Below are 18,536 nucleotides of genomic sequence, written 5' to 3' on the forward strand. Positions count from 1 at the left end.
AACAGAACTGGCTTGCATAAAATGTGTGCAAGAATATATATATATATATATATATATATTTACAGAGTAATCACAAGGTTATATAATTCCAGTTAGTTTTCGGTGATTCTCTTAAATAGAGCCTAAACTTCCTATCAAACATACAACATCTTTTCCTAGAGTCAATTGCTAATGGAATACACCATGAATCCTTGAACAATTGATCCTGTATAAACTGCCTATTGCCTAAATATACAATCACAGAGAGTAAAGAAATATGCAAGACTTCATGCTTGATTTTGCTGTAGAATGCCGACAATTTTCACTTCAAGCATGTGATTAAAATGTCTGCATAGCCCTTTTGATTTTAGTGGTTTCTGGAATCATAAAGATCTAACTCAACAAGATAAAATGCATCCTCGAGACTTGGGACGACTTTATATAAAGAAGCCATTGAACTAGAGATTATCTTTTAGCCACTTCAATGCTCCATCTGTGAGAGGTCTACAAGTTCAGTTCAGAAATACTTCCAAGTCAACTCAATGCAGGCAGTGAGGCACTATGAATAAGCTGATCAACGAGGAAACTTGCACACAAAAAACCGAATATCAAAGGAGAGAAAGCTATTACCTAGCAAGATCCTTTAACTTTTTCCATACGTCATTTTGATCTTCTGATTGTTCAGCTTTTTCTGCAACCGTTGCTGCCGGACTTTCAGCTTTTTGAGATGATGGCCCTTCTGTACTGCTTGCTGCAGAAGGTACACATGGTTTATGATACGGGGAGATTAGGAATAAGAGGGGTAATTAGGAGAATTAAGAATATAATACCTTTGATAGAGATAGAAAAAGAGGGGGGAGATAATAATTTCATGAAAAAATTAATTATTTCATTAGTGTAGTTTTGACCCAATTATAACTCAATCCTTCAATTTTAACTTATTATAATTCGGTTCTAAAGTTTTGACGTGGTTATAAATCAATACCTGAACTTTGCTTCTTACAATTTAGTCTCTGAAGTTTCAACTTTCAACCTTTTAAATACATATTTTAAAAAATAAAATTATGAAAATTAAAAATATTTTAAACTTTTAATGTTAAATAATTTAAAATATTAGTAATAAATTTTAAAATATTTTGAATCTTTATAATTTTATCTTTTTTAAAATATGGGGACCAATATTTAAAAAATTAAAACTTCAGGAACTAAATTGTAAGAAGCAAAGTTCAGGAACTGATTTATAATTGAGTCAAAACTTCATGAATTGAGTCATAACTAAGTTAAAACTACAAGGATCAAATAATTTTTCTCTAATTTCATTTACAAGAACCCCATTCCATCCGTAATACCCTATTTATTGAAAATATTGCCAGATACCCAAACTAACTTTATATTCTTAATTCTCATGTATCAGTTCACCACTCAAATATAATTGACTTATAAGCCTCCTAAACTTTGCAAATGTGGTAAAAGTAAGACCATCTCAAATGGCATCTATTTTCACTTATTCAAGCATTCAAGAAGTTATCAAATAACTAGTTAATTCTGTACATTGTTGGAGAGACCATGCAATAAAGCTGCAAACATAAAGAAACCGCCTACCAGCAAATTGAGTTTTAGGACGGGATTTTGATCGGTTGCTTGTAGTGTTGTTGCCCAGCAAAGCAAGTTCTTCAAGAAGCTCACGTTCCTTCATACTGAAGATGCAAGGAAGAGGCAAATTCACTTCAAACTACCAGTATAAAGGGAGATTTAACTAGAAATCAAAATTCCAAATTGAGTCATTACCTGATACGTTTTGGTATTGTAACCTTGACAGTAAACAAATGATCACCACGTACTGATGGTTTGTTTAATTTTGGTGCGCCTTTTCTGGCAAGAACAAGGACATCTTCAGGTTGGGTACCAGGGGGTATCTGCAGTTCGAAAATGCCTTCAACTGTCTTCACCTGTTCAGGTGCTAAAGAATTAAATGATTAATAGTATAAAATAATAACATCAACATTGACACAGAGCCATAATTCTTAAAAATTTCAATATCGGGCACTCTTAAACCAACTACTGCAGATGTGTAAATTGGGACCCTCAAACCAACTACTGAAAGATGTGCGATAAAATCCGTAGCTTAGACTGCACTAGGTGACCTTTCAATGAACAATCACATTCACACTAGAGTTACTCCCTCTAATCTTATTTATAAGACAGAGGGAGAGAATTTTTTCTAATCTTATTTATAAACCATCTTATTAAATTTTCAACACAAATTTCCTCTTTTACCCTCTATTTAATGTTATGGAGAGAAAATATATTATTAAAGTATGTATATTTAATATGAATAAAGTTAACAACTTGTTAAATTTTTAGATAGAATTAATAAATTTTAAAGTTTTTTTTTATTTCAGTTAAACATATTAAAAGTCAATTGTAAATAACAATAATGAAATATATTATTTTTTGCGCCTTAAGGGATGTCTTTTTCTTTTTTCTTTTGGTCCGATATGTCTTAAAGGAACTTTCAACAGCAGTTTGCTAAAATTGTTCTATCTGTCACATGTCACATTTGATTTCATAATGGAAGTGTCTTTGTTCCAACCATTGCACAAGTCCCCTACAGGGAATAGGTCACTCTTTACCAGATAATAGGTCACTATTTACCAGGTAGGATTTTAACTGCATCTCAGTCTGTGCATGAGATCTACTTGCAATAGGAACACCGTTCTGAGCTCTCACTTTATTCGAATGTGCAGGTAGGTGATAAGTCCCCTCCACTGAAATACTCTATTGAATTTAATTGGGGGTGAAACTCAAGCTATGAGCACAAATGCTCTAAAAGAATTTACCTTGACAATGGTTCCAAGTATGGCATCTAGGTAACCGATTGTGATTGTCGAACAGAGATTAATACCATCTCTTTCAATTCCTGGTATTTCTTTCACATCAAGGTATACGTAAAGATCTCCTGGAGGACCCCTGCTAAAATAAGAAGATCAATAGCTGCTTGTTAAACATGCACAAAGCAACAAAATTGTCAAAATTCACATGCACAAACGTGCTACTTTGATACTAGACTACATGTAAACCATTAATATAACAAGAAATTTTGTTGGGGAAGAAGTTGAATGTGTGCGCACACGTGTATCGATTTAAAATTTAACATTTAAATATTCATTATTAAATAGCAAGGACATAATAATTAAGAGAGATAATGTGGGCGGTTACTCATCTGTGATGTTTTTCGTTATTTCATTTCAAAGTTTCAAGATCGTAAGATATTTGTATGGAACTCCTCTTCAGTTGTATTCCTTCTTTATTTCTAATAAATCTTCTTTTATCATCAAAGTGGGGGGAAATTTACGGATAGAAACGGGTAATTTTATTTTGCACAGGCAATAAAATTATGAGAAAGGCATACCCTCTTGGTCCAGCATCACCCTCCCCAGCAACTCTCAATACACTGCCTGAACTAACCCCAGGTGGGACTTGGACTTTAATTTTCTTCTTAACTCGTAGACGTCCTTTCCCGCTGCATGTACCACAGTATTGAGATATGACTTCGCCATCCCCTCCACAGTTTGAACATACCGAAACCTAATTTTGCAACAGAGATAATAGCATGTAGTAAATGAGAAATGGAAATATCTTGTCAAGTTTAAACTGTCTAGAATTCCATAAGCACCTCATGTAATAATTCCAGGCACAAAATAAAATGAAGGACTATTTGCATATGCAGTTAATTAAAGTCGACCAATTCCCAGCAGTAATAACATGGAAATGTACACAAGTCGTGACAATAACAACACATGCAAATTTTTTCATTTTTTTTTTAACCAAAGCAATATCATTTTTCTTGACAACACTAACTACTTTCATTGTTGTTCTGTGCTCTCTGAATGGCACCATGAAGTCTCTAATGGCAAACAGAACTTTTCTAATTGATCGGTTCAATACTAATTTCTCAAGAAAAGTATTCATATCGTGCTCCTCCTCTAGCCACGCAGGAGAAACCTCATTGAATTGTGCATTTTATGACTCACTTACAGAGAGATGTGCCAAGTACCAAGAACTTCCCAACTTATGAAGAGTTGTTTCTTTTTCTTCACTTAAGCAGAGAACGCAAGATTGAGACTTAAGAGTGACAATACTCTCATTCATCCGGAAAAGAACTAAACCCTACCTGTGAGAACATTCCAAAAGGTGTTTGTTCAGTCCTCATCACCTGACCCCGACCACCACAAGTTGAGCATACTCTCATCTTGGAACCTATCTTTGCTCCAGTACCAACACAAACTTCACACGTTTCCAAATGAGAAAGATCAAATTCTTTCTCTGCTCCAGAAATTACCTCAGAAAATTCCAAGGACATGTCATAACTGTTGACATAGGAATTAAAAGTCAACTCCAAATTCCATCAAACTCGAATAAGAAGTTTGTAGACTGCAAGGTTTTAAATCTAGAAATGCCAACTGTTAAGCAACATCTTCTGATTAAAGTATTAGTAAAACATAATTCTACAACTAAAGAGTTTGACTCGAATAATTCTTTCTGGATGAGCTTGGAGAAAATATTCAATATTCATCATAACCACGTACATTTTCTTTTGCTTGTTCTAGGACAAAATACAAAACACACCAATAAGTGCAGCTAATCATGAACTTTGCTGGAAAAATTTGTCCTTTCAGATATTTTTGTGAATGAAAAAATTGCTATCCTTCTCCATCAAACTTCAATTCCAACACTAAGGTCTATCAATCAAACTGAAATGTCCAGAGACATGGAATGCCGCATGAAGTATCTTCCGGACAAAAAGCTCTTACTTCCATTGCGTTGTCATATTGTGAAAAAAATTGATATAAAAAGTAATCATGTCTGAGCCTATTGCCTCACGTTGAACCACCCCTCTTAACCTCTCCCCCTGCCCATGCAATGAACCAACAGTTAAAGGGGGAATCACAATAGCATCTGTGTACCCTAAATGCAATAAATATGCAAAAGCATACTCTGTTTACATATAGAAAAATGTCATACAGTTCAAGCATCAGACCGAGCAACAGATTGATGATATAGATAAGTAAAAACCGAAGTATCTTATTTCTGGTACAACAAGTGGTAATGTTTACTTCCTTAACAGAAACGATAACATAACTCACCGGATATCTTCTCCCTTAGTAACAGTGCTGCGACGACGTGTTCCAAATCCAGCTGGATCCATTCCAGGGAAACCACCCATATTTGGCCCAAAAAATGTCTCGAATAAATCAAATGGATTAGTCTGTAAGAAAAAAGATTGTCACATTTAACTAAGTTCACCATAGAGAAATAGGAATAGACAACTCCAGTCAGCATGAATTTAAACTTGCATCCCAAGAAACAAAATACAATACATATAACCAATGATTCCTGACAAGAGAATTATATCATCCTTTCAAATTTAAAAGTTACATGCAGAGACAGAGATGATCACAGGTAGGGTACTATAATTCTCAATCCTAAACCCGTATTTATCTGGTATAAAATCTCTCGTTGCCATTGAATCTCCGGACCCAGACCCATTTGCCCAGAAGGTTTCCAAAATGAATAAGTTTATCTCAAGTTGAAACTTATTTACAAGAAATCTATTCTTACAAATTCACAACAAAGAATAAATCGTTTCAAACCACCATTAATATAATTCAAAACCCACGTAATACCATCTGAAAGGTAATTTTTTTTTCAACTTCTTCAAAGCATATGCTCCTTCTAGTCGTTATTGTAAAACACTTCAATCATTTCACAAATCTTTAAAAAAAAAATCAGTTTTTTCTTAATGTTATAAAAAATGAATACATATTTTCTTTTTTACCCTTAACTTTTAATAATGATATAACTATATTAAATACCTTTAAGTTAATTAAGAAAAGATAAAATTAAAAAAAGTAATTTAAATATTATAAAATGTCCTATATTTTAAATTAAAAATTACTTTTAAAAAGTAAATAAGAACGGAAGGAGCATTGATGAGCATCTATTGATGAATTTATTAAAAAAATATAGAAAAAGAAATCGAGCGGCATCCCGGTTAAATGTTAATCAGAAAAGTAAATATTAAACATTAAATAATAAAGAATACCGCATAAGCACTAGATGCTCCTCCCATTGTGCCGTTGACTGCAGCCTCTCCATATTGATCATATAAAGCCCTCTTTTTATCATCCGATAGTACCTGACAGTGTTGTGCTTGAGAATTCAAAAGATAAAATCATGAACACCATTTAATACTTTATTAGAAAAGGTGGTTTTGGATAGACCACAGTGACGCCATGTGAATGTGATCCATATAATCGAACCCATCAAGTGAAATAAGGTAGTTGTTGTATTCAAGTAAAGATAACAAATTGCTTTGAGAATTAGCATGGCAAATGAGGCATACAATCATCTAATAAAAATCCATCATCTACAAATTACTACTCTCTCTATTCTAAATTATAAGACACTTTTAAACAAAATCTTACATACTAATAAACTTCATTAAATACACTTAACAACTTTATCTTTCTCAAATAAAAATATAAAATTTTAAAAATATCTATCATTTAATATATTGAAAGAGGAACTATAATAATATCAAATATCACGGACACTTGATATTTCATCCTACTTATGCTCGCATTTTAAGCAACCAAATAATGGATAACCTAAAAAAAACCCCATGTTGTCAGAGTATACATTGCATTGTTATATGAATCAAAGAGAAGAGAATAGCAACAGCTGTATGAAAATCAAATTGATCAAAGGAAATTACATATAGAGGTACTATAATATATAATTCAATCGAATGAAAGACTAATATGATAGTCCCTTTGTCAGAAATTATATCTTTATATCATAAATATCTAATAAATTATTAGTTTTCGTCATCAAAAGAATATTCAAAAACTAATACCCTCTTTGTTAAAAAATATAAAATATTTTTAATCGAATTCTATCTCAATAAAACAGTTATTACTTTTAAAAATCAGCCAAGGTAGTGGCCCAGTAACGAGTGCTTCACACTTTTTTGTGCATACCTCATATGCAGCACTAATCTCTTTGAACTTTTCAGTTGCTCCAGGCTCCTTGTTCACATCAGGATGGTACTAGGGAGGAAAAAATACATGCAAAATTAGACCAAGAAAAAATTACTCCAGGAGATCACTTTTAGTTACAACAACCAATGACACCTCAATATTGAGAAGGTCGCCCAATTAAATATAGAAAAATGACAATTAAGAAGCTACGGCTTATTATTAATAATTTAAAAAAATTCTCTAAAGAAACTAAAGAAAAAGGTTATGGTTCATAACTTTTATTTTAACTGAGCTTCATGAAACAACACTAATACTTATGATGGCATGATCTTTTAAAGAGTGTTTTTAATCTACAGGTAACAATAATTTTGTAACATAATGAAAATCAATCAATCAAATGATAATTTTAAGAAGCGTAAATTTTAATGATCCTTAAAATAATGATTTTGAAAGTATTTTGTTGAGATTAATGCTCAAACATTTTAAGGACAATTTGAAGACGGGCGTGTCTTATAGCTAAAAGACACAGTACTAGCACCACAGGCCTAGCCTTAATTACTTCCATATGAAATAAAGAATCCCAATTCCCCGAAGGAAAACTCGATACCTGGCGAGCTAACCTTCGATAGGCCGCTTTAATTTCCTTGCTTGTGGCGGATTTGGGGACTCCAAGAGCAGCATAATAGTCGCCAGAAGCAACAGCCACTATTCGCAGGCGCCTAGAAGGGGCCTCCGTATTTGACATCGAATAAAGCGAATGGATAGAGATGAAGCTTCCATGGGAACGGAGATGGACCCCACCGAGGAAGTAAGAAGAAGAAGAACAAGAAATAGAAGAAGTGGAGGGTCGAAGCAGAGAAGACAAAGTGAGAGATGTAATGGCCATTAAATGTGGAATATGAAGCTACAATATATATATATATATAGGGCTCGATTTTGCTAAACGATCTGCTACTGGAAATGTTGGAAACGATCGCTTTTCATTGTGATTTGCAGTTGCAGGGCATGAAAGCAAGAGCAGAAGCGAAGAATGAATGGGACCCAGTCCCTAAATCCGATAAAATTGGAACGATATGAGAGGATTACTGGATTAGCCTAGCAGCGAGGATGACACGCACCAGTCGAGAATGGGACCCAAGAAGTGAAAGTTGTGGTGGCTGAAAATGCACGTCTACGAGAATCAAACAGCAAAGGTCTCGCTGACCAGAGTTGGGGAAACAAAACAGAAGGAAGAAAACGCCAAATTCATGAGGAAAATCGCAGACTCTGTAATTTGTCCAAGAAATTTTAGAGAGACATATATTTTGGAACGCGTCTTTAAAATCATGAAGTTTGAGAGGCAAAGGTATTCTTTCAAAGGTGTTCCAGAAATCTACTCCTACGTACTTTAAGGAACAACAATTTTTTAAATTATTAAAAACTAAAACTTTTTAAAAAAAAATAATTTCAAAAATTGAGTTGGTATCTATGAGTAAGCCGAAAGCCTGAAACTAAATGATAAATACACGATGACTCTGGGGAGGATAACAACTTTACTTTCAATTATTAATAACAATAAGTTAAAAAATAACCGCTCCAATTTTCATGATAAGGCACCTTTGCTTTAAACATCTTACCATCTCACAAAACCAAGGAAAAATAGTAAAGTAAGATGGTTAAGTTTTTAATTTTATATCAAAAAAATAAACTTCCGATTTTACTAATATTTAAATAAAAAAATTTTAAATATATATTACATTTTCTATTATAGTTATTACTCTCTCTAGTATTATTTATAAGTTATTTCTATCATATTTTATCTGAATCAAGAAAAATATTAAACTTCACTAATTTGGTTTAAAAATTCAACAAATTTTTAACTTTATTCTCATTAAATTTGCATGCTTTAAATTTAAAATGTTATAGCATTTAATAATCTTTTTAACATTTAATAAGGATTAAATTAGTAGTTTAAATAAGGTAATATTGAAAAAATAAAATTAATACCTTACCAAATACTTTATATTGAAGATAATTGATTTTTTTTTAAAAGATGTCCGATAATAAACACTAAAGAGAATATTCCTCAAAAGGTCTAATTTAAAATTGATTTTTGTGGGAAGTAGTTGTTAAATTTAAATTTGTACTTATTAATAATGGAATGAAAAGTTACTATTTCTTATAATATAGTACTTGCTAATTTATGTTAAGTAATTGTTAATTTTAAACTTATAGTTGTTAATAATTAAATGTGTTAAAAATTAGTATACCAAAAAAAAAGTGTTAAATACTAATCAACCAGATCAGATTTGGATATAATGGACTGGACTATTCTTTCACAATATTGCAAAACAATATTTGAATCTTGTTAAAAGAAGTAATCATATTTAGTACACCTAATGCTGCCTTAGACATGATTTAGAAAAACGATTGCTTTAGACAATAAGTAATGTTGTAGTCCTTATAGATAAAGCCAACATTTTTCATAGAGCTTAAAGGTCATTTTTATTTTTAAACTATACACAAAAAGTTACGTATATTTTTAAACTCAACTATAGATTAATTTTATCTTTTAACTTTAAATATTTCTTTTCTCATCACCCTATCATTTTCTCACAGTTAGTGAACCCTATATTATATTTTTAATATTTTTTATTGTAAAATATTTGAGTTAAGGAAAAAAATGACCTTTCAAATAAAAATTGAGGGGAAAAAATGACCTTTAACTTGATAAAAATATTAAAATAATGAGAAACACTGATGATTAATGGATGTTAAGTATTTTTAATGTTAGGATAATAACAGAAGAAATATTTAAAGCTGAAGAAAATAACTGACCCATAGTAAAATTTAGAGGCATGTAATATTTTATGTACAATTCAGTGACAAAAATAATTTTTAACCCTTTTTCGTAGTTATAGCAACACATTTAAATTTAAATTGCTTTAATAACTTGTAAAGCAAAGACATTGTTGTCACCATTAACCCTGAACTTAAACTACATAACCATTTGCTAGCTTATTACAACCACAAGGCATGATAATAATGTTACTAAGATACTAAGATAATTAAATTAACTAAGTTTTTGTAATGTTTAAGAATTAGTTATCTCACTCTTAAATTTAAAATCAAAAGGAGTATCTTCAATATATCTTTTCTAGTTTCAATATTTTAATAAAAAATTAAAAGATAAATGAATAAATAACCCCCTAACTATAGATCCAGTGACATCATAAATCTTAAATTCATATATTACACAAATTATTCTCTCAACTTTTAAAATAGTTAATATGTCCTCTGTTATTAATAAAAATTAATTTTAATATTTGGTTAATAAAAAAGTAGCAAAAAAGGACTAAATTTTTTTACTGTTAATATAAATAATATTTGTTATAGGTGCATATTGATGTAAAACAAGAAAGGAGACGGGGAGAGAGATAAAGAGAAAGGAGGAGGAGAGAGAAAAAAGGAGAAAGAATGCTGAAACTCTCGAAAACTCTTCTTCAATAATACTGAAAACTAAATACAAATGAAAAATCTAACTTTATTTATGAATCTCTAAAATAATAAAATAATAATTTAAATTCAAATCTCAAATCCTAAATCTAAATATAATCTTAAAGATACTAATATCTAAGATAATAATAAAATCAATAATCAAAACTAATCTAATGGATCGATATTCTTATTTAAATATTTCTATTGGATAATCCTAATATCCTAAATTAAACCTAATTATATTTTATCTCATATTACACCATTTCTCTCCTGTTTAAATAACTCAGCTCCTAATGAGTTAAAATTAAGGAATAAATCCAAGAAGGGAGGACGGGATAAATTTTAGCAGAATGTTCAAATTTAGAAGCCCTTTCAATATGTGAGATATCGAAAAAACAAGCTCTGGCAAGAGCAAGTAACTTGATATAGACCAGTATTTGAGGATCCCTTCCAATAAGTTAGGTAACAAAAAAACTTTGGCAAGAATGAGTAGTTTGACCCTACAAAATCTTTAGAAAACATTTCAAATAGATAGAGGATTGTTGGATTTGACCACTAAGTAATGGATTGACCTTGGGAGATGTAGCCTGCAAACAAATAACAACTATAGCATGATGAGATTGATCCTTGCTAGAAATAATTTGAGAAGGAGCCACTTGTATTAATGTATAGTGGACAACTTGATCATTGTTTAAAGAATTTCTATTAGTAAGGAAGGAGCTTCTGCCATTGTTTCCTAAATTGATTGACCATCCTCCTAATTCTATATTTTGCCTTCTTAACTTCATCACAATTCCTCCTAAACTTATCAAAATAACAATTATGTTCTCGTTGAAAGTTTAACTATAATTTTGTTTATATCCTTTTGAAAGTCAGCATATTCATAATGACAATGGATATTATCCTCGTATTGATAAACATAATTATGTTGATAGCTATTAAGATGCTCATATTGTCATTACTCAATATACTCATATTGGTATTAGTCTTTGTACTCATATCGCTTATGATTAGCATACTCTGACTGGAGATAGCGATGCTTATAATTGTCACAATAAGTGTATTCATATTGTTGACGGCTTTTGTACTCATTATTTCTCTTCATAACCATACCAATAGCTCTCTTGCCTATAAGTATCTTGTGATGAATAGGTATACCGTTGTGCATAATCCTTTCGTTGTTGAGCATATAGTGGTAGATTGGCATATTCATATCGATAATCTAATTGTGTGTGTATGTTGCAGCTCATATTGGCAACTAAGCATCATAACTAATTTTTTTTCTTATTTTCCCTTTTTTCTCTTTTTATTTTGAATACAAAAATTCATATCAATAAAAAATAAAAAAATTACTCAAAATGCCGCAAACGTATGAAGAAATTGCAAACTTCAAAGAGCCAAATGCAAGCAAACTTGTGAGATGTGATGAAGGCACTTCAGTTAGTAGCGTTGAATAGTGAGTTCGTTATATCTTATTTGGACTTCCGAATTTCAATGAAAAAGTTGTACTTTCTAAGTGAGATTGGCAAAAAAAGTGTTATAAAAACCTAGCTTTGATATCAAATTGATATAAAACAAGAAGGGAGAGGGGGAAGAAAGATAAAAAGAAAGGATGAGGAGAGAGAAAGAAGGAAGAGGAGAGAGAAAGGAGGAGAAGGAAGGCTGAAACTCTCCAAAACTCTACTTCAATAATACTTAAAGTTAAATACAAATAAAAAACCTAATTTTACTCATAGAGCTCTAAAATAATAATAATTTAAAGTCAAATCCCAAATCTTAAATCTGAATATAATCTTAAAGATACTGATATCTAAGATAACAATAAAATAAATAATCAAAGTTAATCTAATGGATCAATATCCTTATATAAATATTCTTATTGAAGAACCCTAATATTTTAAATTAAATGTGTAACATCCTGATTTTTTTAGAAAAAAAAATTATTGTGAAATTTAAGTTTTTATTTAAAAAAATAAATAAATAATAATAATATAAATTTATATTATTTGAGATTATTCAGAAATAATAATATGGTTAGAAATTTAATTATGAATTAAAAAATTAGGTTTAAAATTTTATAAGAAATATTTTATTAAGATATAATTTTAAGATTTAAAAAAAAATTATGTGTGTATGAGTTAAAAAAAGAAAAGAAAAAAAAAAATTGAAAGGGGGGTGTAGAAGTCCCACATTGGTTAGATGTGAGATGAGAAAAGGATTCCTCATGTATAAAAGAATGTGAGAGCGTGCAGAGAAAGGCAAAAAGAAAGTTAATGCAATTTGTGAAAATTGCAACTAAGGGCCCAAGGTGCAATTTAGAGAAAATTGTAAGTAATGGCCCAAAGGTTTGAATAATTAAATTCAGATCTATAGTTTTTTTTAATATAATTTTGAGACCCACAATTCTATTTTTATATTATTTTTCTCTCTTCCTCTCACGTTGCTCGACGTCTTCTTGCAAGGGGGGATTATTTTCTTTTTCTTTAGGTATTTTCTAACTTTCCTATTTAGATTAGCATTTAAAAAATTATTTAATTATAAAATTAATTTTATATTTATTTTCTAATAGTATTAGCTTTCAAGTGATATGATTATTTTGTAGGATAAAGTAAATATTTTGATTAAAATTTTTTATAGGATAGTTAATCTGATAATTTGATAGATTAAAAATATAGGTTAAAGCTCTTAAGGGATATAATATAATAAATATTATAGAATATTTTCTTGAGGTTGAAACTCATGTTTAAGAATTTTTAAATTAAACTCTAGATCTATATGGTTAAATTTATGTCGAATCTGAGATGTAGGGATGAACCTCAGATTATTAAATATTTATTTAAGTATGAATAGGTATTTTTGAGGATATAGAAAGGTGATTTGAGGCTTGAGGATAATTCTAAAATTTTTAATTTATTTTTGAACAAATTTTTTTTAAAATATAGAAGAATGAAATTGTGATACTAGAAGTGATTTGAGGATAAAAAAATAGTTTATTAGAGTATGAGAATTTTAGAAAAGAATTTGAGAAGTTAAATGAGGCATAAATCTTAAATTAGTGTTAATATAGATTATAGATCTAAGACTTTCTAACTCTTTAAATTAGAGTTATTTATTTTAATGTAAAATTAGTATATAGTATTGTGAAATAATTATGTAGATTATATTGACAAAGATAGTGGTGAAAAAGGAGTTGTGAAGGAGAACTTGTTATTCAAGATACAAGGTAACCATTATTAATGTGTTGTGATGGGTGTGTTTGTGAATGGTTATATGTTGTTTTTATTGTTTGGAAAAACATATGAATTATTAAAAATAAATATTGTATATACTTGTTTGAAATTATTGCCAAGTGGGTCAAAAATTTATTTTTATTTATCATGATGAGATATTATTGTTCGGATATATTCCTGTTTAGATATTTGAATGATGCATGGCTTGTCAGGGTATTTTAATATATGGTGTCAATGAAAATTTCTGTTCGGTTAATTATTACCACGTGGTAAGCCCTCATTAGACCCAATGAGTGGTGTGTTGCTTAGTTCAACTCACTTTTGGCTGGGTGATTTGGCGTCCGAGCATGGCGAAAGGAGGATATAAGGTGCAATCATGCAAATTAAATACTTGTTCGGTTTGTTTGAAAATATTGTTCGGTTAAATGTTTTATGTGCCCACTTAGCAATCGCATGATTAGTTACATCCGCATGCATCATTACATATTAATATTTGGTTACTAGTACTTTTAAGTCTCATTCCCTGTGGTTAATATTTTTACAGGAGTGAGTCCGGCCGAGAAAGCACCAGAGGTGTAACTGTGGTGTATGAGACACCATCTTTTACGTTGCCTCTTATTTTAAATTATACAATGTATCTTGTGTCAACTTAGGACATATCTTCTTTGTGGAGCATGTAAACTCTAATTCTTTTTATTAAATGCATTTATATGTCCAAGAGGATTATATGTCCCTTTTGATTCATGACCTGATTTAAATAACATGCTGTGAGGATCATGTCTGTCCCTTATGGTTCTAATTGTTTTTTTGAGATATTTTAAGACTTGTGATATATTGTCTTGGATGTATCATGATAGAAATTTTTTTACCATAATTAGGGTTCAAAAAAATGATTTGTTGAATTAATAATTTGTGAAAAATTGGTTTATATTTTTTGAGGGTGTTACAAAATGTAATTATATTTTATCCCATATTATATCATATATGTATTCAAAATAATTAATTGTTAACTGTTAGAATAAATTAGTATGTTAATGTGGCCCTATGCCAAATTTTTATGTCGCCATCATACCTGCTGCTGTGTCTCTGTGGTTCTGTGGTCGTATTGAAACTCCGAAGGCACGGGTTCGACTGCAGGTGTTCGCTCTTCATCCAAACCCTAAACCATCGCATCAAATGATAGAGGTATTCTAAAACACCTCTCTTTTCTTCTTCTTTTTTTCCAGTAAAAATCTATTGGTTAATATTGGGATTTGGGTTTTTTTTTTTAAAGTCATTTGGCTTTATTGAAAAAAGAAATAGAGCATGCCTATTAGATATATCACAAATATTAACTGTTCTAAATAGATTTCTTGCCTTTAAGTTATTTATTTATTTATTTATTTATTGCATTTACTATTCTACAGCTGTAATACATGTAATATTTACATTTTTTTAAAAGACGATATTTTTTTAAGGGGGAAAAAAACTTCAAGACATCTCGCAGTTTTGACTGTGGGATTCCATACACGCAGTATTGAATTATTTAATTTTATATTTTCTTTCATGGAGCAATTATTAATTTATGAAGTCACTCGACACTTTCTAAGTTAGAAGGTTTTCTTTTTTTTTTTTCAAGGAAAAAGACAAAAGTTGTTATTCTTATGACGAAGCTTGATTATTATTATTATATAATATTTTGTCTCATATTACTGGCTCATCAAAAAAAAAAAAGAATTTTGTAGGATCAACTTTCATCACAGTCGCTCCTTTAATTTTCAATGACTCACCAATTGATGGGGAGAGGGTTCCTCCCTTTCTTTTCTCTCATTTTCCCTCCTTTTCCCAATTCTTACTATTAATCAAATTTGTAATTAAAATTAATTTATTAAATAAAATTAAATCAATAGTAGGAATAGGAAAAATGAGGAAAAATGTGAGAAAATAAAAAGAGGACCCCTCTCCCCAATTGATGGGAGCTTTGGTTGCCAGTGTCAGCAAGAAGTGACTGACAACCAGAGCTTAAGCATCAATGGTGGCTTCGACAGCTGTTGAAGAAAGGAATTTTGTTTTATATTTTAAATAAAGATATTATGATCATTTCACATTTGAATTTATTGTTCTAAAAATTTATTTAGAACTGTACTGCAATTAGATGGTTACGAGAGACTCATATTAATGCATTATTTTAGTTGTCCAACATTGAAACTGGATTTTTCTTATATGATCACACATTTTTAGCGACAACCTTTTTTTACTTTAATTGTCTCTCCAATGCCCAATAATATTCACTATCATATTATATCAGTAGTTTCACAATGACTCAAAAAATAACATCAAAATAAAATTAGTCAAGATCAATAGTTAATGTTCCTTAATGATCCCCGGTGAAAATCAAAAAGCATTAAGTAACTCATTAGGGAAGCTGGAGGCAAATGGCTTCTTGGCTTTCAGAAAGACCTTGGGTATCTTCCATCTAAACAGCAAGGATTTTCTCGAGAAAAGTCCAACAATATTGATTATATTGAGGCTTTGTTTCTCAAGAAAAATTACTAAATTCCCACAATGATTGTAATTAGAAAACATCGGGAGGGAATTGCCCTGTTGAGCTTGCTTCAAATGCATCACTAATGTATAGTTTTTTACCTACAAATAAGCTTTATAATTTTTAACAGGGGAGTAGTTTTTTTTTTTTTTCAAAAACACCCATTCCAAAATATTATTCAAGAAGCTCGTAATTTATTGATTAGGAATTGGTCTGTAAGCATTAACTTTAGGCATAGAGAATTTGTTAGCATAGTTAATGCTCTAGCTAGATATGCCCATGATGCGGGTAATTAGTGTAATGTCTTTAACTTTTCTCCACCTTGATTAGTAGGGAAGGATGAAAGGGAAAAAGATATGCTCAACAACAGAAACCTTATGCAATCTAATTTTATTATGTTATCATTTTTTATTAAAAAAAACACATATTATTAAACAGATTTTGTTTTTTTTCGAAGAATAGAAAATTATTTCTAAAACAGGTTATTAAACAATCCTTAAATTTTTTGACTTCCATTCATCATTTGCCAGCCAGTTCTTTTGTATTAAGTTAGCAAGGCAAAGAATTTAATGCTCAATGATTTTGTATTACTCTGGTCTTCTACTATCCATTTTGTTCTTCAGTCTCTATTTTTAGCTCTCTCTTAGTCTTACTTTCTTGACTTGCTCCTTTTAGTCTGTTTTTTTTTTTTTAAATCTTAGTTTTTAATTCAATTTATCACCGCTTTGTCCATTTTAAATGACAAAAATAATTTATATTGTGTGTAGAGAATGACTAAGTTACCAAACATTTAAAACATTTGAAGAGAACATAGAGATAGCTAATTATAACCTCGAGATCTCAATAGCTCCTGGCTATGAGACAACGCCTGCTTCAAATGCTGCACCCTACAACCTTATTATCACAATCAGCAGGTCCTTCACGTGGGATTTTCACTGCTTGTTTTAAAATATGATTCTCCTTAATCAACACTTCAATTTTCTATTTCAGCACCAAATTTTCCTGAAGACAAAACATCTTAAAACAATCAACATGCAAGCCCAACCAAACATAAAGAATTAAATAGTAAGTTACCATTCACAAAACATTTGACTAATGTGCATAGACATTAGACATGCACAGAAGTCAACTGTTTGCACATAACAAAAACCACGTGCAAGCTAAAACCTGGCGGTTTAAAAAAAAAAAAAACATATTTCTACATGGTTTAAGGATTATACTCCTACTTCTTATTCAATTTAGCAAACATTACCCAATCATACTTGGCCAGGGAAACATTGAGCAATGCCCTCAATATAGTTGGGATGCCTACTGCAGAAGAAGATAGTCATAGAACAATTGTGTAGGTTGGGAACAGGGAGTGATCACTTGGAAATGGAGAGAAGAAAAACAATCAAATCACGAAAAGACATCACATCTTTACTCAATTTTTAAACTTAAGGTTATGGTTCGTTTTTCTTTATTTTATATTAATTATTAAATCTAACTTTATTTGATTTGAGACTTTTTACTTCAATTTAAATTCACTAACACTTAGACAACTTAATAGCATGACATAAAAAGTATTCAGACAAAAAATAGGCATGTCACTATTAGGATATATTACTTATGAAGATTTATTTTATTTAAATTCAGGAAATATTTTCTATTCATTAAATGTCAGGGTCTATTACCATGAAAGAAGTCAGAGGAAAAATAAAGGAAACTAAGAAAAGTGTCATTCTTTATTAATTTAAAGAGCTCGCAATATATAGATGAACCTAATAATAATGAATGAATATCTAAGAATATTTAATGAATAGAAAATATTTTCTAAATCTAAACAGGATAAATCTTAATAAATGACAAATCTAAACAAAATAAATCTTTGAAAATAATATATCCTAACAGTCACAAATTCGACTTCAATGATCTAGTGCACAAAACATAGAGCATTCAACTAAGCTACCATCAAATACAAACATATCTTGGGGGAAATGCAAGAGTCTTCGAGAATTTATTATTCTACCATGAACTATACCTTTTGATCAACATTATGAGTTGCCTCCACATGAGTACGTTCACAGATTTATTTTTCTAAAACCTCCAGAATTCTATAAGCACGAGCCTTGGCATTATCAATACTTGTGGCACCAGCCATTTCTGTCACAAAGAGCTCATCCCACTCTGCTCGATGAAGGTTGTTCATAGCTGTCTTGCTCACAGAAGCAGAAGCATCAAAGTCATCTCCCACTTTATCTGCAGCTGCAAGTTCTTCTAAAGTTAATTATCATCAATGCCTCA

General features: G+C 30.5%; 1 protein-coding gene across 2 annotated transcripts; it reads right to left on the reverse strand.

Moving 5' to 3' along the window:
- Window positions 1–24: 24 nt before the first annotated feature.
- LOC129287500 (uncharacterized) lies at window positions 25–8,253 on the reverse strand. Of its 2 annotated transcripts, none has more exons than XM_054923685.1 (11): window positions 7,630–8,253; window positions 7,023–7,091; window positions 6,086–6,178; window positions 5,127–5,248; window positions 4,154–4,349; window positions 3,392–3,567; window positions 2,820–2,949; window positions 1,768–1,928; window positions 1,582–1,676; window positions 610–730; window positions 25–472 (listed from the first exon to the last, which is right to left on the reverse strand). In XM_054923685.1, the coding sequence occupies exons 1-11, from the start codon at window positions 7,906–7,908 to the stop codon at window positions 445–447; spliced, it is 1,470 nt and encodes a 489-aa protein (XP_054779660.1). In that variant the 5' UTR covers window positions 7,909–8,253; the 3' UTR covers window positions 25–444. The 2 variants fall into 2 exon arrangements, with proteins under 2 accessions (XP_054779660.1, XP_054779659.1); XM_054923684.1 differs by having other exon boundaries at window positions 25–483; window positions 7,630–8,231.
- Between the last annotated feature and the right edge of the window lie 10,283 nt (window positions 8,254–18,536).

This window comes from Prosopis cineraria, unplaced genomic scaffold (assembly GCF_029017545.1).
Source record: "Prosopis cineraria cultivar Desert tree isolate PC_DT_omini unplaced genomic scaffold, ASM2901754v1 PC12, whole genome shotgun sequence".
Lineage (NCBI taxonomy): Eukaryota > Viridiplantae > Streptophyta > Magnoliopsida > Fabales > Fabaceae > Prosopis > Prosopis cineraria.

What these genes read in the sequence shown, in the direction of transcription:
- LOC129287500 (XM_054923684.1), bottom strand. Translation starts at nt 7,908, where the DNA reads ATGGCCATTACATCTCTCACTTTGTCTTCTCTGCTTCGACCCTCCACT. An exon ending in ATCGAAGGTTAGCTCGCCAG is followed by an intron (nt 7,092 to 7,629) that starts GTATCGAGTTTT and finishes TTTCCTCCCTAG; the next exon opens with TACCATCCTGATGTGAACAA. An exon ending in AAGTTAAAGGATCTTGCTAG is followed by an intron (nt 484 to 609) that starts GTAATAGCTTTC and finishes CTGAACTTGTAG; the next exon opens with ACCTCTCACAGATGGAGCAT.